This window comes from Homarus americanus, unplaced genomic scaffold (assembly GCF_018991925.1).
Source record: "Homarus americanus isolate GMGI-L3 unplaced genomic scaffold, GMGI_Hamer_2.0 scaffold5831, whole genome shotgun sequence".
Lineage (NCBI taxonomy): Eukaryota > Metazoa > Arthropoda > Malacostraca > Decapoda > Nephropidae > Homarus > Homarus americanus.
In genome coordinates, this window is record NW_024719604.1 from 1,608,532 (window position 1) to 1,636,172 (window position 27,641).

Here is a 27,641-nt window from a genome sequence, read left to right on the forward strand (position 1 = left end):
TTATTGTAGTGCGACCGACATCCACAGAGAAACGGTGGGCGCCGCGGGCAAGACGAGTGTTACGAGCCCACGGCCTTGCCGGCGGTACACAGGATGCCAAATCCACCGAACATTGCCCCGTTAAAGTATTTTTTAAAGAGAGAGAGTGAAGCAACATTGCGGCGAAGAGAAAGGAAAGGGAGATTATCAACGAAAGAAAAGCCACCCCAGATATGAGAGCAGTACTCAAAGTTAGTGTGTGGTGTTTATGGAATGCGAACGAGCCGAGCTAGTGAACCACTGTGTGGCGTGAATGAGAGTGTGCACGAGTGCTGTCCTCTAGTGGCGTGATTGACGTATGCATGAGTGCTGCCACCTAGAAGAGTGAATGAAGTTGGATGTCTGAGTAGTTATAAGACATAGCACGAGGTTTTGTGATCATATGTATTACCCTGTGAGACAGATTGGTTCCTGCTGCACCACTCTACAGACCTCTCCCAGTAAACTGCATCTGTGAAGACTGTGTTTCAGTGAGCCGTCAGGAACCATGGAGAACTTAAACATGACGCAGTGAGTAGGATCCAGTGCTTGTCTATCATGGCTTGTTTCTACGCATTCAAGATGGAGAAGCAACTGGAACAGCTGACGGCGCTCATGATGCAGCAGGCAGAGATGGTCAAGCAAGCCCAGGAAAATTCCCAGCGTAGGGAAGAACGCTTGAGCCAAATCCTGGAGCATGTGGTCTCTCAGCAGGAGCCAAGTAACCATAACACAACGACTACAAGTGGCGCAGCCGCCACCAGCAGCGTTGCGTCACGGCAGACCAAGTTTCCCTTCGGTGCTGCCCCCGCCCTGCACCTGTCGTTCTTGTCTTCACTACGGAAGTTTGATGCCTGGCGCCACAAGTTTAAGGGGTACATGACGTTGACAAAGATCTCCTCCTTGTCCCCAGCCGAACAGAGAGCAGAACTTGTGTCTGTGCTGAACGACGAGTGGACTCGAATCCTTCGCTACAGAATTGGTGTAGCTGACGATACAGAGTTGGAGCCTGTCCTCGATGCGATAAAGGCGTATCTTCGGGGAGAGCGTAACGTCATTGTGGACCGGAGGGACTCCTACTCAAGAGTTCAAGAACCGGGTGAAACGTTTGACGACTTCCTGTGTGCTGTGAAGGAAATAGCAAATTTCTGTGACTTTTGTGAGTCTTGTATAGACAATCGCCTTAGAGACCGGATAGTTGTTGGTACTCGTGATGAGGAAGCATTGAAACGTATGCTTGAGGAGAAAGACCTGAAATTGCAAAGTGCTATCAATATATTCCGAGCTTCAGAAGATGCGAATGTGAGCAGTCCAGTGATTCGAGTCTCGGCGAGTCATACATTGGCCAAAGTGTCTCGGTAGAAGCAAAACCGGAGTGCCAGTGCAAAAGTTAAGATCGGTTTATGCTTTAGGTGTGGCAAAGACTGTCGTCGGGACACGCAAGGGTGCAAGGCTGTGGATAAAGACTGTTTGAACTGCGGCAAACGAGGCCATTTGGCTCTTGTGTGTCAGAAACCCGCTGAGTTTCAAGTGACAAGGCTTCGAAGCATCCGAAGCAGTTCTCGAAACGAGGCCCGGGGGCTAAGCATAAGGATAGAGCCATACACCGGCTCCAGGCGGGGGACTAGCATCGTCGGTTGAGCTGGATTCGCAAGGGGCCTCCATCCATTTCCCACAGTCTGCGAAGCACCGAAGACCATCGGAAAGGCTCCAACCGTGGTGGTGGCGTGCTCTGCGCGCTGTGCTGCCGTGGGGTCATGTTCGTGCAGCCACCTGGGAGCACCACCGGCGGGGTAGGTGATAACGCCCAAATCGCTCCGGGAGGTTCATGACATATTAGAGGAAATGGTGAGGCCTAGCACATCTATTTTAGAATTTGGCAGAATGATTGAGTCCTGAAATGTGATTGGTGGGAGATCATCTAATTTGGAAAGTGTAATTGGTAAATACTGAGTTTTATTACTATTGAATTTAACCAAGTTTCTTCCTCCCCATTCAGAGTTGCTGCACAGACCCGCATTGATAGATGAAATGATATCAGCCCTAGATTCAGATGTAGTTTGTGAATTAGAGGAAAGGGGGCAGAAATTGAGTATGAATAGTGTGGGGGGTTCAGAGGTTAAACAAGAATGTTAGTAAGTTGATCGTGTCGATCTGGAACACATGTAGGGTGTTTGACTATTTGTTCCAGATCATTAAGTAAGGAAAAGAGAGTGCCTCAGCTCCACCTGGGTCATCCATTGCAGAGCCAAGCCACTCTCTGTGATGGACGTTGAAATCCCCTCGGTAGAGGATCTCGGTGTTGGGGTGTGTGGATATAGTGAATGTGATCGTCGAACTACTGTCTAAACTCTAATCTGTTAAATATCAATTCGAAATCACCTCGAGAAAAACGAGTTGATCAATGATTCCCAGCATGGCTTCACCAGTGGGCGTTCATATCTGACAAATGAATTATCATTCTTTTCGACTGTTTTCGAATCAGTGGATGACGGACACGATTATGATTTGGTATACCTCGACTTTAGGAAAGCCTGCGACAGGTTTCCCCATGAAAGACTTATGCATAAAGTAGAGGCTCAAGTAATTGGAGGAGATATTCTAAATTGGACTAGGGCATGGTTACAGGACAGGAAACAAGAGAGTCAGCATTAATGACACTAAATCAGATTGGGGTAACGTCACTAGTGGATACCCCAAGGTTCAGTACTTGGACCATTACTATTTGATATTTATTTTTTTACATTAACGACTAAGACATAGTCGTAGACAGCGACATATGTAAATTTGCTAATTTACATATAATATTTTACCCAGATATTAGGTATGTTATAGAGAATGGAATCCAATAGGAATAAATGTAACTTGCTAAAAAAAAATCTGGTTCAAAACGTTGAGCGATCTGAGTACCGTACTGTATAGTGTCATGACTCCATCAAATTGTATTATTAGTAGTGGATAAGTTCAAGTATATAGTGCGTATTAAATTATCACTGTAAATATCTGTAAAAATATTAATTCTTATACAGCACATGCTATAACTGTGTGCTGATGGTCGAGTTCTGTACTTACTTATACACAGGGAGGCCAGCGGAAGCAAATGATTCAGTGGTTTTCTTTATACAGGAGGTCATGTAGCCGTCTGATAAAACCTAGTAAATGAGAGAAATAATATAACAATTACCACACATTCTTCACTATACCTACTGAAATATGCACAAATTTTCAGCATTCATCTATATGCATGAACCCTAGTCATGATAGCTATATTTTTCACTATTGTTTTACTCTTAATGAAAGACGAATGCCATGTATAAATGTTGGGGCTCAGAAAACGAAAAGAGACTACAACGCTATAGGTTAGGTTAGGTTAGATTAGGTTGGATTGGGTTAGATTAGGTTGGATTGGGTTAGGTTAGGTTGGGTTAGGTTACTTTGGATTGGGTTAGGTTCGGTTAGTTTGGATTAGTTTAGATTAGGGTAAAATCCAAACGCAAAATTTCGCTTTCTGGTTATTTTGAAAGCAACCACAACGTGTTGTGGTCGCTTGTCGATTTCTGGGCCCAACATAAACAACACCTTACTCGCCAAGACTCACCTCCGTCAACGTCTCAATGAAATCATTATACGAGAGCTTAATATGTTGGGTAAAGTAGAAGCGTTCTACAGCATCTGTCATAGCCTTCGGATAATCCTCTCGGGGTATTTGTAACACATACGGCACAGCTTCACGGTAAACTGAGGTAATGTTCTCGGGCATCTTCGACATGATGATCACAACTGAGAAAATATTTACAGTGTAACATTATGACACACGTATGACTTTCAGTGGTGTAAAATACTGCACATATATTTCACAACAGTAAACAATTTGTAATACTGATCAGTTACTGTTGAAGAGGTAAGAAGGCTTGCACCAGTGACAGTTATATAGCAAAGATATATACAACAGACACTAAAGTATTCAGTTAAAAGTTTACATAACACTACCACCGAGTTCAAGAGGCGCATTAACCAAGGTGCTGGCGAGAATTTTCTACATCAGTACTTTTCAATGAATGGTGACTCAAAGTACACACATATTACAGATCATTATATTGTGTGTTAAAGTTGCATCTCATACATGATCAGCACAGCTTTACCGTCAGCCATCATGCACCAATTGGAGATAAGAGTGATTTAAATATCGCTGTACCTCAATTAATCTACACATAAAAACTTCCCCGTCTATGGTGACAACATTAAATCTATTTCTCAGACATGATGTTCTGCTGTAACTTATGTACAGTCAAGGACAAAAGTTCGCTCCCTATGGTGAAAGTGAATCACGGGAATGGGTCTCCGAACTTACTTACTCTGTCTTCTGGTGCAGGTGTGCTGTTTTATCACATTGAGGTCATGCTGTTTCATTTTATATGAGGGAGCAAGCTTTTGTTCCCGACTGTACCTCTTTTAACGTTAGCTGTAACTCATCTGTCCTAAGTTGGTTATATTAAAACTTACATCCTGCGAAGAGAAGCCCCTCGTCGGGCACGGAGCCCAGGAGCACTGGGACTTTTGATGGCTTAAGGGAATCAAAGGGGCCAGGCAACAGTGCTGACTTCCTCAGTCCCGCGTCAATCACGGGACAAAATTGGAAGGGCCAGAACTCATACCTCTGTAATTGAAACTAATGTTATTTCTTCAAGTCATACCACACCTTGCTTTACGTTCACTTTAAAACAGTATACTAAATTGGGAAACTGTTAAGAAGTGAAGATTTATATAGTTAGTATCTAAGAGGAGAGATAGAGTTAGTTAAAAAATTCTAGGTCATAATTAATGTGACAGAAATGTACATGTGCAGCAGCTTACTATGGTACTTAACATGTGACAAATGTTATTGAAATCTGTAAAGTAATAAATACGCTTCTTTAAACTCACTTCTACCCAAAATGCGGTTAACTCACTGAAGAACACCTGGCCAGGCACGACATAGGGAAGCCACAAGAGAATTTCATTTACTAAGCTGACAAGTTTTTATTTCACGATCTATGGCGACAAAGGGTGACAGTGTACCAGACACATTCCACCATGGTATAGCAGCAGCAGCAGGGAGGGGGAGATATGACCGAGCCAACAGCACTTGTACGACCTTGGCACTTCGTTCTCCATCTTACCTAGTTCGCAGGATGAAAGACTGGAGGAGGAGGGAGGGTTTGGAAGACTCCAGATGGCAACCAATCCGTTGACTAGTTTTCCATTTCGACGTAAAGGAGGAACTGGGTATATTTATGCGAGGGTGATACAGACACACCTCGTAGCGAGCGAGGAGAGAGGTAGAGATCTTAAAAGTTCTGTCTGGTTCGTCCTGGGGGCAAGGAGATGATCCCGCCAGTCTTAACCTGTGTTATGAGGCGTAAACGAAGCGGGAAGTAGCGGTAGTCATCTTGACTTGGGCGAGGTGAAAATTTTTGTTCACGGATAGTTAGCATATGTTCGTGTCAACCTCTGAAGAGGAGTTTGACACAATCAGCTCATAGGTGGAAAGTTGTAAGGTGGAGCCCTGGAGGTGGGACACAAGGCTGTGTTCTCGGTCCACATAACTTCCTTGAAGAGGACAAAGAGGAGTCATGTGAGGGGCCTGTGTGCTCAGAAGCAGACGTGTGTGTGTCCTGTGGCACACACAAGCAGGCGTTAACGAGTTATCCTCACACTCCAAGTGGAGTTAATGAAGTGTTTGGTGAGTAACTGTGTGTTATGGTTCACCCAGAAGTTACCACGTCTGCAGGAACAGCACTGTGTCCATACTGGTACTGTAGGTACACACAGTGAGGGCGGGTGTATAAAGCAAGAGGAGGCTCATGTTAGTGGAGAGGTATGTCGTACAATGTAGTCATCCAGGTTAGTGAGCTTAACAGAACCGCGAAGGTTTCCATGATTCAAGAGGAACACTACCGTCTCGGCAGCCACCTACCTACCTATCCCAGGACACACCTTGCTCCAGGGCGCTGTTTACGGAAACATGAACAAAATCCATGTTTCACAGTGGCCATCTACCACCACACAAACAGTTCCACCATTACCAAAACCAACAGGACTCTTAAATATCACCTGAAGATACTCAAACATATACAGTATACAGTTGGTGCAGCTGTCTCATTGTTGGAAATATTGGCCGTACACAACACCATCGAAAGACGAACAACTCATTATGCTTGATGGTAAACATCAGCTCAGTGTTGTAAAGCAGCTGAACAGTAAGTATAAAAACGACTCAATATTGGATCTTCGTTTATTACCCAAATGTCACGTAAAGAGAGCCGAGTATACCGGATTTATGAGAAAGTGACGAAAATTAACAATCCATGTGACATCATAGAGTAACCATATACTATCAATATATATATATATATATATATATATATATATATATATATATATATATATATATATATATATATATATATATATATATATAAGAATGGAGGAAACTGCAGCGGGCCTATTGTCTCATACTGGGCAGTCCCGTTTACACCCAACCCCTATTGCTCATAGAAGCATCCAACCTGTTTATAGGCCAAAGACAAAGAACATCATCTACATATCTATACCATGGAGGAATAAAGTCCACTATATTGGGTAGTAATCTAGACTCAAAAAACTCCATATAAATACAGGCTAGAGGAGCAGAAAGACAATTACCCATGCTTTGAAAACCTTTGATCTAGATGTATGATAGTTATTTTGTGGGTCCCTTTTTTCTGACCTGACCTGGCTAGTCACGTCACCACCCTTCTCTTAAGCTCCTCTACGTGTGTGTTGGTGTGGGGATTAGTGGATGTCATCATTATGACCTGACCTCATGTTTTTAGGTCACCCTGTATATTTAAGCCTCTCTCTGTCCATGTAATCCAGTTGCCTCTGAAGATGTCTTGAATAAAGACGAAAGCTAAGGTACTCCGTTGTTTCCATTTTCCCGTGTGATTTATATATATATATATATATATATATATATATATATATATATATATATATATATATATATATATATATATATATATATATTATAATCTTTTATTTTGATTCAACTTTGTTGTGGTGTACGCTCAGGGATATACACACGAGGGTGTGTCGTGACAATGTGACCTATACACAAGCGAGCCGTACCTACTACTGTACCTACTGTGAGAGACAAGTACTTCTGTATAGTAAAGGAAGAAAGAACTCACGTTCATGGCGGCCTGAGCTATGATGAGGTCGTTGGTGGAGACGCCAATGAGACAGGACTTGAGGGCAGCAGACGGGGAGGAAGGGCAGCTCAGCTTCTGTCCCAGTTGAACGGCAGTGCTCTTTCTGTGTTCCTGCAACCCCCACGAAGAGCTGCTGCTGCCGCTCATCATGATGCACCCGTGGAACAGACCTGTCCACCGAGTATGATGACATCTATGAAGATAATGATCCATTAAAGCCAATGATTCCCATAATATTTTCAGGTGAATATTTGAACGACGCCATCTACAGTACTGTACACCATTGCTACTCAAAGTGTGGTCCGCGGACCGGTGCCGGTCCGTGAGCCATCGTCTGCCGGTACGCGGAGAGTTTTCAGAAAAGAAAGAAACGATAGTCACGTTCCACACCACGTGACACTGCCGGGACATCTGACTCGGTCTTTTTTTTTTTACATTTTCATTGTAGTTTTTATATTTATTATAGCTATATTTTTCATTTACTCACTCATGTTAAAAGTCATTGCTATGCAACTAACGAATGCGATATAATGAACAGCAAACTGAAATACGTATAACAACACCTTCATGATGATGTGGCGTTTGACTCTGTGGGAACCACACCTGGGGATATCAATAGGGCGCAGCACCTTGTGTTGCCAGAATTGCCACGTTTCTCGGCCACCAGTTACGCCATATCCACCCAAAACATAAATCTTTTTATTTTAAGTATGGTAGTTATTTAATTTCGGATAAAATAAATGTATGCATCCCATTAAAAGAAATGGCCGATTTTTTACTATGCTTGCCAGCCGTGAAGGGTGTCACACAGCTGGCAACCCTGCTATTCCACACGTGTGGATCAGCAGTCTGTGATGTCAGGTCACAGGTCAGTGGTTAGTTACCATCAAGAAGTGGAACAGAGCATCATACGGGTATCTGCGTGTTTGTCATTTGGGACCCCATCCCAACCCACTGATCTGAAAATGTAAGTACTAATAATCTTAAAGGCCGGTTCACACTATTCCTGTGTAAATTTGAAAAACAAAAAATTATTGTGGGACAAATCTCAAAAGATTTTCCTGGGGGGGGGGGGCCTATAGGCCCCGGGATTGGCTCGCTTCGCTCGCCGGTCCGTGACACATTGAAAAGACCATGCCGGTCCGCCACATCAGATAGTTTGAGAAGCGCTGCTGTACACCACAACAGGGATAAATATTGACTTAGCTTGAGAGATTGTTGACACCATCTTGTCGGAGGAAGGGCATCATGTCAAGAGAAGTGAACTATGTATGTGCTGACTTAGTGAAGGTAAGGCGTTGTCCTTGAAGTAATGGCTATACTATACAGTATGTTAGCCCAGTGAGAGTGGAGACACCGTGGACTAACCTTGTGAGAGTGGAGACACCGTGTACTAACCTTGTGAGAGTGGAGACACCGTGTACTAACCTTGTGAGAGTGGAGACACCGTGTACTAACCTTGTGAGAGTGGAGACAGCATATGTAAGTGGACAGAGGCTGACCCAGCTGAAAATCCTCCTATGGTGACTCGTGAAGGATCGCCACCGAAGTGAACAATGTTGGCCTGCACCCAGCGGAGAGCAGACACCTGGTCCAGGGTGCCATAGTTACCTGCCAGTGTCTCATCTTCCGTCGTCAGGTATCCTGTATAATATTTAGGCGCTTAATTTACTTTTCACAAACTCTTTGTCCGTCATTTCATCTGTTCTTTTTAAACAAGTTTTCAAGACTTGACCGATACCAAAGTATGTCTCGGGAGAAACTCACCCAAAGCTCCCAGGCGATAGTTGATAGTAACTAGAACTATGTCATGGGCCATGAGGCGGGAAGGACCGAAGGCATTCGAGGAACCTCGTATGTAAGCTCCTCCATGGATGAACACGAACACGGGCAGCAGTCCTTCCTTGTTATTGTCCTTGGCTGACTCTGGCACAAGAAAATTTACAGTGGTATTATGTGAATTGAAGTGGTGGGTGTGAGGATGTGAGGATGTAGTGGTGTGAGAGTGGGATGTGTAGTGAAGATTGTGAAGTGAGATGTGAAGGTGTGTGAGAGTGAGGATGTGGTGATGAGGTGTGGAAGTGGGGATGTAGTGAAGATTGTGAAGTTGAGATGTAGTGAAGGTGTGAAGTGGAGATGTGGTGGGGTGTGGAGTGGGATGTGGTGAAGATTGTGAGAGTGGGATGTGGTGAAGGGTGTGGAGTGGGGTGTGGTGAGATGTGAGTGAGAGTGTGGTGGTGTGATGTGTGGTGAGATTGTGCAGTGTGGTGTTGAAGGGTCATGATGTGAGTGTAGTGAGGTGGTGTGGTGTATGTGAAGGTTGTGAGTGGGGATGTAGTGAAGGTTGTGTGTGAGGGATGTGTGGTGAGATTGTGTGGGGGATGTAGTTGGAAGTTGTGAGGGGGTGGGATGAGATTGTGAAGTGGGATGTGGTGAGAGGTGTGATGTGGGAAATGTGGTGGTGGTGTGGGGTGAGATGTGTGAAGATTGTGGGGTACAGAACTGGAACTGGAGTGGATGCGGGAGGGCGACTGGCCCATACAGATCCTTTCACCATCGAGCTTCCATTATCAGGTCTTGAAGCTCCCCGATCCTACTATCGGTAGCCTATTCACATATCACAACTCTATTACAAACAGTGCTTGCTATATCTAAGATGAGATTTATCTAATTTAAAACCATTTGTTCTAGTTTTTATTGCTGTGCAGAGACATCTTCCATTTTACCCTGTTAATCACTTACCACTTGTACACCTATCATATCTCCTTTCGCCTCTCTAATAGATAAGCTAAGCTTTTCGAGTCTTTCTTCATATGGAAGGGTTCTAATATTATGGATCATTTTGTCATTCTTCTTTGTACTCTCTCCGAAAGTCTATGTCCATTCTATAATAGGACACGCAGAATTGAACTCATAATCCTAATATTGGCAACTCACTAATGCTGAGTAAAGTTTTCAAGATAACGTCAGCAGTTCTGTTACTCACAGACTAGATATGGACTCAAGAATCCTGTTTGCCTTGTTGCAGGGCTGGTCATTGTTTTTCTAGTTTCAAAGTCGTTGCTAACAAATACCTTGTTTTTTACTGTGAGGTTTTCTATTTCAGTGTTACTGGTTTATGATTTGTATTTAAGTCTTCCCTATTGTGGTACCTTGCATTTATCACTATTAAAATTCGTTTGCCAGTCTTGAGCCACTCATGTAAGAATCTGAATCTCTTTGAAGGTGTGAAAAGGTGTTCAAAGTCTTTTCATCTTAGTTATCACTCTCCCATTTTGTTATGTTCTGCAAATTTACTAATCACCATAGACATACCTAATCAAGATCATTAATGAATATAACAAACGGCGAGGCCTATTACAGATCCTGAAAACCGCTTTTGGCCGCGCAATCTGACCACCGTCCATTATGCTGACTCTTTGTTTCCTACCAGTTAACCATGACCCTCATCCAGCTTCCCATCAATCCTGTTCACCGCCTTCTGCCTTCCTTGTCAATCTCTCATGAGGGGACTCTATCAGATAGCTTTACTGAAATCTAAGTAGAAGTTATATCCTTTGACGCGTCATTATCTACCTCTTCATATCTTCTCGAAAAAGCAAAGTATGAAGACATCCTAAATTGAACCCGTGCTGAAAGAATAGATTAAGTTGAATGTTTCAAAATTGGCTTTATTTTCATGCTGTGACTCTAGCAACACTGCAATTGAACTGTGGACTTGTTATTTGATGCAATTGATTTATCACATTTTTGAAAATCAGGAACTACATTTGCAAGTTTCCAAGCTTCTGGCACTAAAACATTTAGCAACCTTAAATAAACACTAACAGTTTACTCAACTCATCTCCATTGCACTGTATTTCTTCCTGTCTGGACCAGGCAGGTATGAAACTTTCGTTTGTTAATTACTTTAGCTTTCAAATTTTGTGTGTGATATTTCATCATACATAACACCTACTACTGAGACTTCCAGGAAACTGTGCTAGGTTTCATTTTACGAATCTGAGAATGAAAATGACTATTTAACGTACTACACATTTCTAACTCATCATCAGTCATTTCTCTCATAAATGATTTTAAGGGACCTGTATCTCCTTTTGGTTATACCATTGATAAAAGCTTTGGGTTATTTTTCTAATTCATTTGCTACCAGTTCGCATTTCTCTTTGCTTTTCTAATTTTATTTTTACCTTATTGGGTTCTGATAGTAACAAGTGACACCGCCTTTTCCACTTTTCTATACTCCTTTTCTTTCCACTGAAAATCAGAACAATATTCATCCATTTGGCTTGGTTTCCATGTCGATCTGAATTTTCTTTTGGGGTCCTGTTTGTACAACGTGTGATTTATACTGTGACCCATTCTTAAGTAGCTTCCAGTAAATTAATTTCGAAGTCTAAGTTGACAGTTTCTGCCGGTGTGGGGATTAATCTTTGACCAACAGGTCATCGCCAGGTCTCTCAACCAAGCTACAAGTAATTAGCCTGTTACAAAATCAGGATTCAAGGGCCCGGGTACCATTCTTCACTACCATTCATATTATGACTCAAAAATATGTGGCTTTACCAGTCACTGTTTCCTATTCGTCTCTCCAATCGCATCTTTAGATTTCGTATTACAGAACTAAATCAGTTAACCTTTTATCTAGTGGGCGAGTTTGTAGTTGATGTAAAAACTATCTTCTTGTACTACTTCTAGAAAATCTTCAGATTCATTATACGCTAGAGTTAGTTTTTCCAATCTAAGCCTAGAAAAGTTGAAAATCTTTAGAATACATACATTGTTTTCTATCAGATGCCTTCATATTTTACTTCACGCTGATTTTACCATCGTTCCCCAAATTAGGCGATACCACCTTTTCCAATAATGACTACAGGTTCACTGCCCTCGCAATCTCTCCCCAAAAATACTGTTGTAGCTATTTGTTTTTGTGTTTTGATTTGTTGCAGCTTTTTAATGACACCCTGATATACACTGCTACACTTCCTCTCATTCCCTACTCTGTCCAAATTTAAATAGGACATATCCTGGAATGTGAAATTCTGCTAAAAATATTTTGCCTGTTTGAACATCCATGTTTCCGTTATTGCCAATTATATCTATGTTCTCTTCACCAACAATGAAAAATACAGGCTAGTCCATTTTGTTACTAGCTTCTACTATTAGTATAATAAACACTCAATATGTTTCTTCCGTTTCTTCCTCTGTTTCCACATTTTATTACTTTGATGTTTGTTAATATGACTAACTATATTTTCAGCATTATCTACTTCCTGTTTCACTGTTGTTTTTTCATAGTGTTTTTCACTCTCTTTACCATTGATGGGATTTGGACTATTAAGAACCCACCTTTACTACCCTGTCAGCTATCTTCCTTCTTTTTACCACCCCTTCTCATAAATGCACCCCATCCATATACATACTATATTTACCATAGTACTGGTTCCAATTTTCAATGAATGGCGTCGACAGCTCACACTGTTCTTCTTCCAGCCATGTAATTGAAACCGATTGCACGGACATCATTAAACTGGCACCACGTCTGGAGCAGGATAGAGGCAAGCAATAGGGTTCCACCCTTCACCCTAATCTTGTCTAGAGCTTCCCTGTAGCTTACTGCGGACCTAGGCACTAGTATTAAGCTTACCTACGTCGTGCACTCTGCTGAAATGAACTATGGGGTTGTCTCCCAGTATATGTGTTTCTCCTCTCTATTCTCTCTCCCTGCCCCGGGAACCTCCAAGCTTACTAACTTTGGTGAAGTTAGCACTTTGTCAGCCACCATCAGGTCTCACAGAAACACATTTGACCTTACCTGAGTGTGGTGATTTCTTACCTGCGCAACTCCCTCTCTCCACACTAACAGTATCCTTCACACATATCATATCTGTTATTTACAAAAAAAAATAAGGTGAGCTGTCTCAAAACTTTTTGGTGGAAAAGTACAATTAAAATATTAGATTTCAAGAATTTAGAAAGCTTTTAAGGCGTTTTGGGTGTTTAAAAGCACTGAAGTGATAAAGGAAGCTGTTAAATAGTGAAGAGGAGAACTAGAAAGTTTTGGGAGAGGGAAAGGGGTGACAAGGAACTATTAAGATTCTACAGACAAATAAAGAATAAGTAAAAGAATAAACAGGGGTAAGAAGGAGCTTGTTTGTGTTGTTAGCTTGGTTACAGGCTACATAGACACTGGCTGACGAGACGGATAGCTATGTTAATAAGACTTGCCAGACAGGTGTACAAAGCAACATTGACCAGACAGGTAGACTCACCAGGTAGGTTAGGGGTGAACACGTTGAGGAAGAGGCAGTCCTCAGAGCCCAAGACTCTACCACTCTGAGTGTTGTACTGGGGACAGAAGGAGCGGTAGGTGGTGGCGTTCAGGTGTCCTCCCGGCCATGTCCCCAACAGGTCGACTGGATCAGCCCACCGCAGACCTCCGACCGGTGGCTCAGCGAAGGGGATTCCTCTAGGGAAGATGTAAAGGATACTGTGGAAACTTTCGCCTAAACAGAGTAACATGATTTTTATTGTGAGACGCGTGACCAGTATTGTCTGGTCATAAGAAAATAAGAACATAAGAAAATAAGGAGTCTGCAATAGGCCGGTTGGCCTGTGCATGGCAGCTCCTGTCGAGAGTTACTACCACTCTATCATCCATTAATCTATCCAGCCTCCCTTTGAAACTTTCCAGCGTTCCAGTACTTACTACAAAGTTGCTAAGCTTGTTCCACTCGTCCACCACCCTATCTGTGAACCAGTTCCTTCCTATCTCCCTCCTAAACCTAAACTTATCCAACTTGAATCCGTTGTTCCGAGTCCTATCCTGCTCGGATATTATAAGAACTTTATCTATATCACCTTTATTGATTCCTTTCACCCACTTGAATACTTCTATCATATCTCCCCGCACTCTTCGTCTTTCTAGGGAATACAAGTTTAGTTTCTTTAACCTATCCTGATATGGAAGGTTTCTAAGTCCCGGAATCATTTTCGTCATTCTTCGCTGCACCGACTCTAGTGAATTGATATCCATTCTATAATAAGGGCACCAGAACTGAACCGCATAATCAAGGTGCGGCCTGACTAGCGCAAGATATAGTTGCAATAAGACCTCTACACTCTTATTACTTACACTTCTAGATATAAAACCCAATACTCTGTTTGCCTTATTTCGAACATTAACGCACTGTTTTCTAAGCCGTAGGTCCGGGCTTACAAGTACCCCTAGGTCTCTTTCACAAGTCGACTTCTCTAGGTTGATGTTGTTATGGCTGTATACATTGACAGTATTTGTTCTTCCAATATTAAATACGCTGCACTTGCTGGTGTTGAATTTCATTTGTCATTTTTCAGACCACCCCTGCAGTTTATTTAGATCCTCCTGTAATGCATTTGCATCCTGCCCTGAATTAATCTGCCGTCCTATTTTGGTGTCATCCGCAAACTTGCTTATGTCACTGCTGATCCCAGTATCTAGATCGTTTATGTAGATTATGAACAAGAGTGGGCCTAGTACTGACCCCTGGGGAACCCCACTAACGCTCGCCGTGCTCCACTAATGCTTGCCATGCTCACAACTTTGCCTATTTTGATAACTAACACCTTATAAATGTCCTGGGTAAGGAAATATCTGACAAGAGGTGATAGACAGTCCGGTCCACCTTGTCCAATAAGACTGGACAGTGGAGGTGTTCGCGCTCAGGGACGAGAGGTTGAAGTATAGAAGACAAATGTTAGCGCCAGGGAGAGGAATGTTTACTGAGTTATGAAGGCTGGTCCCTGCACTTACTAGTATGTTTTACCATGATGATGTAGAGGTAGTCACATATCCCATTAGAACTTTGGTGTTAGGGTCTCGGTGTCGTTGGGTTATGGTTACATATTAATTGTTATTCTTATATGGTTATATTGTCGTTTTCATAATGTAATAACATACCGTGTCTTAGCCTCTGACAATTTAAGAGAATATAAATTGACTCCTCCTCATCCCTGGTTAGTGATATCCACGGGTCACGTGTTCCTGAAGCATGGTACTATGCCTCAGCTCTACCCTCATGTGAGTAAATTGGTTGCTCCCATATCATGGGATCACTTTATGAAGTTTGGAGCGTGCGGTAAAGTGTTTACCTTGTTGATCTGAAAACTTTGTATCATTTATCAGTTTTAGCAACATCTACAACTGAGGCCTTTGTCTTGGTGGATATTAGGAGTGTGTCAAGTAAAAACAGTAATAAGACTCACTCACCTGAAGGCATAGTAATATGTGTTGGTGGGATTGATGCCCTTAGTGCGTTCCTTGACCCCGAGCACCGTCCCGAGGGGTGTTGTGTGAGTCACGTCTTCCACCTTCAGTTCACCTGCAGGAACACTCGTAATGTTATCATACACCATCTACCACATTTGATGACTATGAATCATAACACTGAACTTCCACTGTGGGAGACCAAACACAAACGAGGGCAGTATATTTTCGACCTTCAGCAGTGTGACGAGAACAATAATAGAGGGACGTTTCATTGAGGAGTCAAGTGACATCACATTAAAGGCTATGACCCCTGTGCGAGCGTCGTGCGGCATCGGGCGACCACACGAGTAAACCTTGGTGTAGCAGACAAACGTGTGTGTTTTCTCTGATGTGTCCTACTTAGACGTGCGCGAATTTTCGCTGCAGGAGCAGACCGTTATCCACCCACGGTCATGGATTTTCTTGAATCTTTGATTGCTGAAGGCTTTCAGTGGCCCGTTTTATGGGACTACAGGAAAGAGGAATAACGGTACCACAATCGCAATGCTGTTGACAAGCAATGGGAGAATGTTGCCACGGCTTTGAAAATTAACAGTAAGTTAAAAAAATATCATATACCAGTTCATTCACAAATATATGTATTAAGTCAGGGGCAAGTTATAATATAATATCTTGGCTACTGTAATCCTAGACCACTACCGAAAATATTAAGATGATCATAACTATTGAATAAAATTATGCAGAGACTTGTTTAGTATCTCTGGTGGTCGACTGTTTTCAAGGATGAGGTCAAATGTGGTAGAATACATTCTGGTGTACTCGTGAAGCTTCTTTATATCTTGGCGAGGTTCCTTGTAAAGATGATCAAATTCACCTACTTCCATCCTCCTCTGTTATATGGGATGTTTTTTCCTGGGTACGTCTGCAGGTACCCCACGTTTAAAAGCATTATTTTCTAAAAGTATAAGCAAACGATGGCAGGTGGGACGCAGGTCGCTTTGGAAAGTAGGTCGTTCGTCTACACCCTTGTCGCTCGATGCCGCAGGACGCTCGCTCATGGGACATAGCCCACAAGGCATCCATACAACAGCCCCCCATGTTGTAATAGCCCTTCTTTATGCACTTTATATACGTGTACACCGCAATCACGCTCTCATACGGGGAAAATCTGGGTGATAACTACAAGGCTTAACTATGTATATAACATATTAGGAGTCTGATAGCATACACACGTATACCATAGTGTGTGACACACATGTATACCATAGTGTGTGACACACATGTATACCATAGTGTATGACACACATGTATACCATAGTGTGTGACACACATGTATACCATAGTGTGTGACACACATGTATACCATAGTGTGTGACACACATGTATACCATAGTGTATGACACACACGTATACCATAGTGTGTGACACACATGTATACCATAGTGTGTGACACACATGTATACCATAGTGTGTGACACACATGTATACCATAGTGTGTGACACACACGTATACCATAGTGTATGACACTCACGTATACCATAGTGTGTGACACACACGTATACCATAGTGTGTGACACACACGTATACCATAGTGTATGACACTCACGTATACCATAGTGTATGACACACACGTATACCATAGTGTGTGACACACACGTATACCAGAGTGTATGACACACACGTATACCATAGTGTATGACACTCACGTATACCATAGTGTGTGACACACATGTATACCATATTGTGTGACACACATGTATACCATAGTGTGTGACACACACGTATACCATAGTGTATGACACACACGTATACCATAGTGTGTGACACACATGTATACTATAGTGTGTGACACACATGTATACCATAGTGTGTGACACACACGTATACCATAGTGTGTGACACACAAGTATACCATAGTGTGTGACACACATGTATACCATAGTGTGTGACACACATGTATACCATAGTGTGTGACACACACGTATACCATAGTGTATGACACTCACGTATACCATAGTGTGTGACACACATGTATACCATAGTGTGTGACACACACGTATACCATAGTGTGTGACACACACGTATACCATAGTGTGTGACACACATGTATACCATAGTGTGTGACACACATGTATACCATAGTGTGTGGCGCACATGTATACCATAATAGGTTACGTATGTTGGTATAATTATCAAACATTTAGTTAAGTGAAAGTTGAGAGGATAATTGTTGTTACCTGTACTGGTGGTGAGAGTCTCACCCATGGAGATGGGAACATCGGAGGGGTATAAGAGCGAGTCTTGGCCAGCCACCACACTCAGCATCACCGCCATCATCACTACTGACGCAGGCCGCCAGCCCACACCCTCCACAGTCATCCTGCACCTGTAAGTAACTCACAGCGTCAGTAAGAGATGTATTATCGTGGTGTTATGTTCTGCAGGAAGTTTATTAGGCCGTTGGACCCGAGCCACTGTTACTGGTGTGTGTGTGTGTAGGTAAGAATGGACTCCTACTAAGTTAAAAAACATCCAATCTTAATATGTCAGCTGTCCTGTCAGTTGTCTTGCCATTAAAAATAAAGTGCTGTGCCATCTGAGACCCAGTCTGTAGGTCCTCAGTCACATCTTTGTGGTGTAGGTCAGGGTATAGTTTTCTGGGTGATGAGATGTCCCAACTCACCACCTTCACCGCTCTGTATCTTTGTCTGGTTTTAACACTGGCCATAATGTACTATATTTGATAAGAAGCAGAAGGCACTATATGATAGCATCTTTTTCTGTTATCTGTCCCTCCATTAGGAAGGAAGCGTCTTAATATTCTACAGTAGTATCAGCTCTGGTACAGATACTCATCAGTAGTTGTTGTATAATTATCATCGGAAGACTCGCACACACTTTTCTCACACTCTACATCAGACTTAGTCTTGAGCGGGAAGCATTTATCAAAGCAAGCATTGAAGATGCAAGAGAAGTTACTGCTGTTCACGTTAGGGTTATTGGAGGCATAGACAAGATCCCAGTTAGCATTCATTAGGTTGTTTTCAAAAAGGAGCATGTTGTCGGCGCAGTAGTCTCTGTATTGTATTGAGACTCTACTAGACCTTTCAGGTCTTGTGGCTGTTTTATACATGGCAAAAACTGGGAAGTGATCTGAGATATTGTTATAAATAATTCCACTTGCTAGGTTGTTAGGAGTGTTGTTAGTCCAGATATGATCTATCATAGTGGCAGAGGTGGCAGTTACTCTAGTGGGTTTGGTTATAGTGTTGAAGAAGAGTTTAGAATGACAGATAGCAAGAAGGTGTCGGTTTCTAATTTTAATAGATCAAGGTTGAAATCTCCTGTGATGTAGCAGTCTTTCCTCTCTGAACTTATGATAGAGATAAGCTCCTAAAATTTATCAAGAAAATTCCTTGCATCAGTGTGGGGTCTTCTGTAGATTATCCCTACTAGGATATTTCGTGTGTCGTTACGTAATCCAATGAAAACACTCTCCATGAACTCCTCCTGAACCTTTAAATCATCTCTTACCGAAGTGTATTACTTGATATCAACATAAAGGGCGACTCCACTACTGTGTCGTAACGTGTTGACGCAGTGTCTATTATAATTAGGAATGTTATACAAATGGTCAATATCGTTAGTGAGTTTGGTCTCACAGAATCCAAGTACATCAAATTTGTGGGCAATAGAAGATAAACACTGATCTAAAAAGATATCTAGGTGGAGGGGAATACTGCTGATGTTATGGCTAATCAAAGAGAAGGATTGAGGTAGTAGGAGACTAGAACTAAACTCGGGAGAGTCAGGAAAGTAATAGTTACAGTTTGGGTTGGTGTAACCCAGTGAGTTGTGTAGAAAGACATCAGGATCGATATGAGGGAGTATTGTGTTGACACCATGGGTAAAGGGGGTGTAACACATACGATCTAGCACATCTAAGGGAATGACACTAGCATCATTATTGAGGAGACATTGATACTGATTAAGGAACAGTAAAAACTCAGGGTCACTGAGGTGTGAAAAAAGAAGATCTAAGAACATTATAATAGTGGGGGGGGGGGAGGTAACGTACTCACAAGTGCTACAACCAACAGAATTAGGATGACTGTTTGAGGGTTCCAGTTCTCATTAACGAATATATCTCTTTTTGCTATCACTGTGTACACTGTATCTGCCTATGAATTGTGGATTGTAGGCACAGTTTCAGTCCTTGAGAAAGTACAAAAAAATATTTGTGGCACCAATCATTGGGCTTGGTTACTGCCAGCAGTGGTGCCTGCTTACTTGTCTCAATTTGTTCTTCACTTCTTACAACCTCCTCCGTGGTCACTGATGTCACTATGAACTGTCTTAACTAATGGCACAGTACTACACTCTCTGGTTGGCATTTGGTTGGTCAATCAGCCATGAGCACAACTCTAAAAATTAAAAATTACAATCTGGTCCTATGGCAATGATTTTGTGGCTGTATGCCTCCCGGCCTAGTCTGTATCTCCAGTCGGTGGAGGATGAAATTTCAAATATACAATCGCGACTAACGTTAAAAATCCTACACGTGGTACACAGGCAACAAATTTTCTGTTGTCACTAATACTCCTGTAGACACTCGAGTACTGATTAGAGACCAAGTGTAAGCCTTCGTAACGGACCCTCCTGGTAAAAACACCTGCCACCTTTGTCGACTATCCTTAGTCAAGTTGCCTTACTGTTTACCTACACTGTCTCGGTTCACAGGTAACTGTATACTCCCACGGCCTACCTGCACCCTATACCTACAGTACATTGTCGATATTCATGCTCAACTGTGTACCTGGAGCGTTTATATTCCTGTTTATCATATTGTTAACCTTTACTGAATAATAATAATAATAAGTTATTATTTTTATTATTATTATTATTATTATTATTATTTATTATTATTATTATTATTATTATATATATTTATTATTTATTATTATTATTTTTTTTTATTGTTATTTTTATTATTTTTATTATTATTATTATTATTATTTTTTATTTTTTATTATTTTTATTATTTTTATTATCATAGGTTAAGGTGGGCCTTCAGGTGACTGTGTTAACATGGACAACACACTGAGAATCCATTTCCTCCAAACCCAGTGTGTACAATCAAAGACAAAAGTCGTGTCACGGTTTTGTCCGAAGATTAAATACAACTCGTGAAACATTATGAGAGCCCCCCTACCACAAGGCAGAGCGCACCAAAAGTTTAGCCCTTCGATACATGTTGTCACCAAATTTCACGACACGACTTTTGTCTTTCATTGTATACCTCCGTAATGATCACAGGTGGTTCACACACACAGCCCTGCCTGCACACACGCTGAGGGGATAACGTATGTGTTTGCCAGGAGCTGGAGTGGAGGATATAATTGACAGGATGGACAATATCTTGTCTGGTAATGGGAACAAACCCAAATTATCTGCCTCAGTGCAGGAGGCAATGATATTGGCCGGTGTAGGAGCGAGGAGCTTCTTGATAAGTTCAAGGCAGCGATAGATCGTATTAGGTCTAAGGGAGGGATCCCTATCATATGCAGTGTCCTGCCTAGAAGGAGAGTTGGCAGTGAATGGTTGTCAAGGGCGGTTGGTGTCAACGACCGTCTTGACAGATATTGCAAGTCAATATCTGTCCCATTCATCGACAGCTGGGACAACTTCTACGGCAGAAGGGACCTTTATGCTAGGGATGGGGTGCTCCTGTCTCGGGATGGGGTGGCAACCCTGGCTGGGTCTCTAGAGGGGGCAGTTCAAAGGATATCGAAGTATTTAAACTGCTAGGGGGACATATGGGCACAGGGGTGGGTGAAACTGCAGTGGGAGCGGGTAAACAAAGTAAAAGATTACAGGGAAATAGTGTTAGGAATGATGACAAAACTAAATTAAACAGGGAGTTTAAAACTAAACTCGGTAAAGGGAGGACTCAGAACACGACTAACTTAAATGTCTACTACGCGAACAGTAGAAGTATGAGAAACAAAATGGATGATATTAGGGCCTTGGTATGTCCCGAAAAAATCGATATAATAGAATTCACTGAAACATGGATCAACCTAGACTCACGCGAGTTGCCGGTCGAATACCAAATTGCAGGTTACAAATTGTTCCATACCTATAGGCAAACCAGGAAAGGAGGCGGAGTTGCAATCTATGTTAGGGATAATCTGAAGTGTGAAATAAATAAGGGAATAAAAACTGAGAGGAATACAGAAACAATTTGGATAGAATTAAGCGACCGTCGGGAAAAATTAATCACAGGAGTAATATATAGACCTCCCAATCTTGATAGAGTCAATGAGCAACTTATCTGGGATGAAATGCTCAGGGCTTCCATACACAATAAAGTCTGTATAGTAGGCGACTTTAACCTTGGCCAAATAGATTGGACTGACCTTACGGGTAACTCAGAATCAGAGGATTTTCTCGAGACGATCCAGGACTGTTTCCTAAGTCAACATATAACCGGACCCACACGGGGTAATAATATACTCGATTTAGTTCTGTCGAACAGAGAAAACCTCATTAGCAATGTCGAAGTAGGGAACGAACTTGCAAACAGCGATCACAAAGAAATTCGATTCTAGTTAGACTTTCAGGGCAAACGTAAGGAAAATTCCACTAAAGTACCAGATTTCAGAAGGGTAAACTTCGACAGTTTAAAGAGGCAGCTGAGAGAGGGGGTGTCGCGCTTGGCCGTGAACCTGACAGATGACTCCGACCTGATAACGACATCTGAGACTGCCGAGTTCCACGTCAATTTAAATAATGAGTTACTTAATGCACAGTGGCAGAACATACCATACAAAAAACTCAGATCAGACAACAATGACCCTAAATGGATAAATAATTATTTAAAGAACATCATTGGCCAAAGGAAGGCTATAGGTAGAAGGATAAAGCGTGGCGAAATTTACCTCCAGGATTATTATAAGATATTGGCGAGTAGGGTTAAAACCGAGATAAGGAAAGCCAAGAGGAATAATGAGGTAAGGATAGCAAGGGAGGCAAAGACAAACCCCAAAGGATTCTACCAAATGTATCAAACTAAAACACGAGAAAAGATTGGACCAATACTATCAGATACCGGCGAGTTCACTGATAACGATGGAGAAATGAGCAATAATTTAAATAAATATTTTTCAACAGTTTTCACCACCGAAAATTTAAACATGATACCCGAGGCACCGACTCTATTCAGAGATAGTGAAGAAAACAAATTAAGCGAGATAGTAGTGACTAGTAACGATGTTAGTAAGCACATAGACAAACTAAAGCCTAATATGTCACCTGGTCCCGATGAGATATTTGCCAGAGTATTAAAGGAATGTAAGGAAGAGCTTAGTATACCCTTAGCTAAGTTGTTTAACATGTCCTTAAAAACAGGTGTAGTACCAGAATCCTGGAGGATAGCGAATGTAATACGATTTTCAAGAAGGGGGATAGATCACTATCCTCTAACTATCGCCCAATCAGTCTAGCATCAATAGTAGGCAAATTACTGGAAGCAATCATTTCAAACTCTATTCGAAATCACCTGGAGAAGCACCGCTTGATCAATGATTCCCAGCATGGCTTCACAAGCGGACGTTCTTGTCTAACTAATCTATTAACATTCTTTCCATCAGTTTTCGAATCTGTGGACGAGGGGCACAATTATGATGTGGTATATCTCGACTTTAGCAAAGCCTTCGACAGAGTCCCCCACGAAAGACTAATTAGAAAGGTAGAAGTTCATGGCATCAAAGGTAACATCCTTAAATGGATTAGGGCGTGGTTACAGGACAGGAAACAGTGAGTGAGCATTAACGGCACTAAGTCCCATTGGAGCAACGTCACAAGTGGAGTTCCCCAAGGCTCAGTACTTGGACCATTATTATTCATTATATACATAAACGACATAGATATCCGCATAGACAGCAACATAAGTAAATTTGCTGATGACACTAAAATAGGATGTGTAATTAAATCTGACGAGGACTCCGCAAAACTACAGGAAGATCTAAACAAATTTTTCGAATGGTCTGAAAAGTGGCAGATGAAATTCAACGTGGACAAACGTAAAGTACTCGGTATAGGAGATGTAAACAGGGAAACCAGATACCAGATGAACAACGATGCCATAGAGAAATCCGACTGCGAGAGAGATTTAGGAGTAATGATACGTAGGAACCTTAAGCCAAGTAAACGATGTGTTTTTGCTCATAACAAGGCTAATAAAGTACTTGGGTTCATACAAAGGAGTGTTAGTTACAAGACTAGCGAGGTCATCCTAAAACTGTATCTTGCTCTTGTGAGACCACACCTGGATTACGCAGTTCAGTTCTGGTCACCATATTACAGAATGGATATAGAATCATTGGAAAGAATTCAGAGGAGAATGACAAGACTAATCCCGGGCATTAGGAACCTTGAGTATAGAGACAGGTTAAAGCACCTTAATTTGCACTCCCTCGAGAGACGTAGAGCGAGGGGCGACCTGATAGAGGTGTATAAGTGGAAGTCAGGGCAAAACAAAGGGGACATTACAAAGGTACTCAAACTATCCAACCAGGAGCGAACTCGTAACAATGGTTTTAAATTAGACAAATTTAGATTTAGGCGTGAAATAGGTAAACACTGGTTTGGAAACAGAGTAGTGGATGAATGGAACAAGTTACCAAATATCATCATTAACTCGAATACGCTGAATAGCTTCAGCATATATGAGCAATAGGGGTTGGGTGTAAACGGGACTGCCCAGTATGGGCCAATAGGCCCGCTGCAGTTTCCTCCATTCTTATATTCTTATGTTCTTAATGATAATAATAATAATAATAATAATAATAATAATAATAATAATAATTAACGGTTTATTGAATATTACAGCAGCCAGAGGCTGAAAATATACAATGGTAATAACTGACATACAGTATTAGGTATAGTGTATGTCAATTGTATAAAAATTGGATATTTCTACAGGAATCAAATCTCATTTGTAGTGTTTTGTGCTTTTGTGTAATAACTGTGACACTGCTGTGTTTTGGAGCCACTCTGTTGAGGTAAATATCATAGAAGTGACCGTAAGTTTGGCCGCACTGGACCAGCGTATCATACTGTTCAGTACTACTCAAATGAGTATTTGTTTTAGTGATAAAAATGATGAAACGGTCCGCTGTGTACGGTACATAAATAAGATTTGGTTACTAATCTTGGCTTATATAATAACATTCTCTGATTACCGAGTATTTTGTCCTTTTACGGCTTCCTCTTAATAAAGGAATGAGGTGTACAGTACCGTAAATATTGCTACGCTAAATGGCACGAGTAAAGAGTTCTTAAACGAAGTCTATTATGCTGTAACTAACTATTGTGATGGTGGATATTAATTCTTATAAGGAAATATTTGTAGAAGACTCTGAGTAACAGAACGAGACTCACTTATTACCTGGTTGACGGTCTGTCGCGGAGGAAATTGTGTATCGCCGTACTGTAGGTGATGGCAGAGGTGGTGCTCACTCGAGGAAAGAGCAATGTATGAACACTACTGGTCGCTAGTCCGCCTTTTATCTCCGAGGAGCGTCAGAGTGGAAACAGACCAAAGGTTAACTCCGTTACTGTGTCGACACTCTTCCTTCAGGGACGCTTCGTTCATTTACAGTATACCTCAAGTCCTGTTCATAAGATGGAAATTATTGAAGGCATTATGTGCATACAGAACACAGGACATGATTGGTTTCATTGACTCATGAAGCCGTGAAGGAGCTCCTGCCAGTAACCGTAATGATGAGCTAAAGGAAATGACATTATCCACGTGTGTGTGTAAGGTGTTACAGGGCTGACGGTATGTAGATTACACAGGACTGACAGTAGATGTGTGTTACAGGACTGACAGTAGATGTGTGTTACGGGGCTGACAGTAGATGTGTGTTACGGGGCTGACAGTAGATGTGTGTTACGGGGCTGACAGTAGATGTGTGTTACGGGGCTGACAGTTGGTGTGTGTTACGGGGCTGACAGTTGGTGTGGGGCTGACAGTTGGTGTGTGTTACAGGGCTGACAGGAGGTGTGTGTTACAGGGCTGACAGTAGGTGTGTGTGTTACGGGGCTGACAGTTGGTGTGTGTTACAGGGGCTGACAGTACAGGGCTGACAGATGTGTGTGTACGGGGCTGACAGTAGGTGTGTTACAGGGCTGACAGTTGGTGTGTGTTACGGGGCTGGTACAGTTGGTGTGGTGTTGGCAGGGCTGACAGTAGATGTGTGTGTGGGACTGACAGTAGAGATGTGTTACAGGGCTGACAAGCGGTGTGTGTTACAGGGCTGACAGTAGATATGTGTTACAGGGCTGACACTGGTGTGTGTTACAGGGCTGACAGAAGGTGTGTGTGTACAGACAGTTGGTGTGTGTTACAGGGCTGACAGTAGGTGTGTGTTACAGGACTGACAGTAGGTGTGTGTTACAGGGCGGACAGTAGATGTGTGTTACAGAACTGACAGTAGAGATGTGTTTAGGGGCTGACAGTAGAGATGTGTTACAGGGCTGACAGAAGGTGTGTGTTACAGGGCTGACAGTAGAGATGTGTTACAGGACTGACAGTAGGTGTGTGTTACAGGGCGGACAGTAGATGTGTGTTACAGAACTGACAGTAGAGATGTGTTTAGGGGCTAACAGGAGGTGTGTGTTACAGGGCTGACAGTAGGTGTGTGTGTTACGGGGCTGACAGTAGATGTGTGTTATGGGGCTGACAGTAGATGTGTGTTACAGGGGTCTACCAGGCCATGGAGAATGTATTCGAATAATCTGAGAGATATAATAAAGGAAGAATGAGACGAGAAGAATGATAGGTGAGCGTCTCTCCCTGGGTTATGGCTTCACTATACCAGCTGTTGTTGATGATGATCGCTTATGGTAAACAGCACTAGTTACCATAGCGTTCATTTGTGGTTGGTGTAGAGGCGGACCCGTCACCACCCCCCCCTCCCCCCACCTCAATGTTTTTTCCCTGATTTGGGTCCGTCAGACGACACGTGTACAAGTGTTATCCCAAGGTCTCTCTGCTCTACATTTTATTTATATTAATGAGATTATTTGTAGTGCTCTAACTTTTTATATAAAGTGGTGAAAAATTATGAATCGGATCCCCAAATCTTGTTCTTTCATTTTGTATTTTTATATTATACGTTAAATATAACGTATCTGAAAAACTTTTTGTAAGATACGATCACGATAAGGCACACACCCATCAAAGAAACTTCCCGGACGCTATAAACACTATGCAATCTTAAAAACTGAACGAAGATTATGAAACTATTCCCAGATGACAAGCCCCATTCTGTGTGCCTTGCATGTTATCAGAATGTACTTGTTATCTGTACTTGTCTCCTCAGATCTCAAGAGTGTACAAACCTTTTCTTACTCCTGCAACAAAATATTTCTTCGGTGATGTGCCGTAGTGGATTGGTGGGCATGAAACTGAAGAAGCTTGTGACAGTAGAAGCTTGTGACAGTAGACGCTTGTGACAGTAGAAGCTTGTGACAGTAGACGCTTGTGAAAGTAGAAGATTGTGACAGTAGACGCTTGTGAAAGTAGAAGATTGTGACAGTAGACGCTTGTGAAAGTAGAAGATTTTTGACAGTAGCCGCTTATGACAGTAGAAGCTTGTGACAGTAGAAGCTTGTGACAGTAGAAGCTTGTGACAGTAGACGCTTGTGACAGTAGAAGATTGTGACAGTAGAAGATTGTGACAGTAGAAGCTTGTGACAGTAGAAGCTTATGACAGTAGACGCTTGTGAAAGTAGAAGATTTTTGACAGTAGCCGCTTATGACAGTAGAAGCTTGTGAAAGTAGAAGATTTTTGACAGTAGAAGCTTGTGACAGTAGAAGATTATGACAGTAGAAGATTGTGACAGTAGAAGCTTGTGACAGTAGAAGCTTGTGACAGTAGAAGCTTGTGACAGTAGAAGCTTTTGACAGCAGCCGCTTATGACAGTAGAAGATTGTGACAGTAGAAGCTTGTGACAGTAGAAGCTTGTGACAGTAGACGCTTGTGACAGTAGAAGCTTGTGACAGTAGAAGCTTGTGACAGTAGAAGATTGTGACAGTAGATATGTGTGGTCCAAAACTTGCTTATGACAG

The 27,641-nt window shown here is 42.1% G+C and overlaps 1 protein-coding gene across 1 annotated transcript in view; it reads right to left on the reverse strand.

Annotated features, from left to right (window-relative positions):
- The window catches only part of LOC121860121 (esterase E4-like), a 38,938-nt gene extending 13,867 nt beyond the window's left edge, over window positions 1-25,071 (reverse strand). Inside the window, exons 1-10 of the mRNA XM_042357150.1 lie at window positions 24,951-25,071; window positions 17,737-17,885; window positions 15,499-15,610; window positions 13,523-13,719; window positions 9,018-9,176; window positions 8,709-8,894; window positions 7,230-7,420; window positions 4,522-4,675; window positions 3,617-3,798; window positions 3,091-3,170 (exon numbers count right to left, since the gene is read on the reverse strand). Of these exons, the coding sequence (XP_042213084.1) occupies window positions 3,091-3,170; window positions 3,617-3,798; window positions 4,522-4,675; window positions 7,230-7,420; window positions 8,709-8,894; window positions 9,018-9,176; window positions 13,523-13,719; window positions 15,499-15,610; window positions 17,737-17,878 (1,403 nt within the window). The 5' untranslated portion in view covers window positions 17,879-17,885; window positions 24,951-25,071. The remainder of the gene's footprint in view (window positions 1-3,090; window positions 3,171-3,616; window positions 3,799-4,521; window positions 4,676-7,229; window positions 7,421-8,708; window positions 8,895-9,017; window positions 9,177-13,522; window positions 13,720-15,498; window positions 15,611-17,736; window positions 17,886-24,950) is intronic.
- Window positions 25,072-27,641: the final 2,570 nt, after the last annotated feature.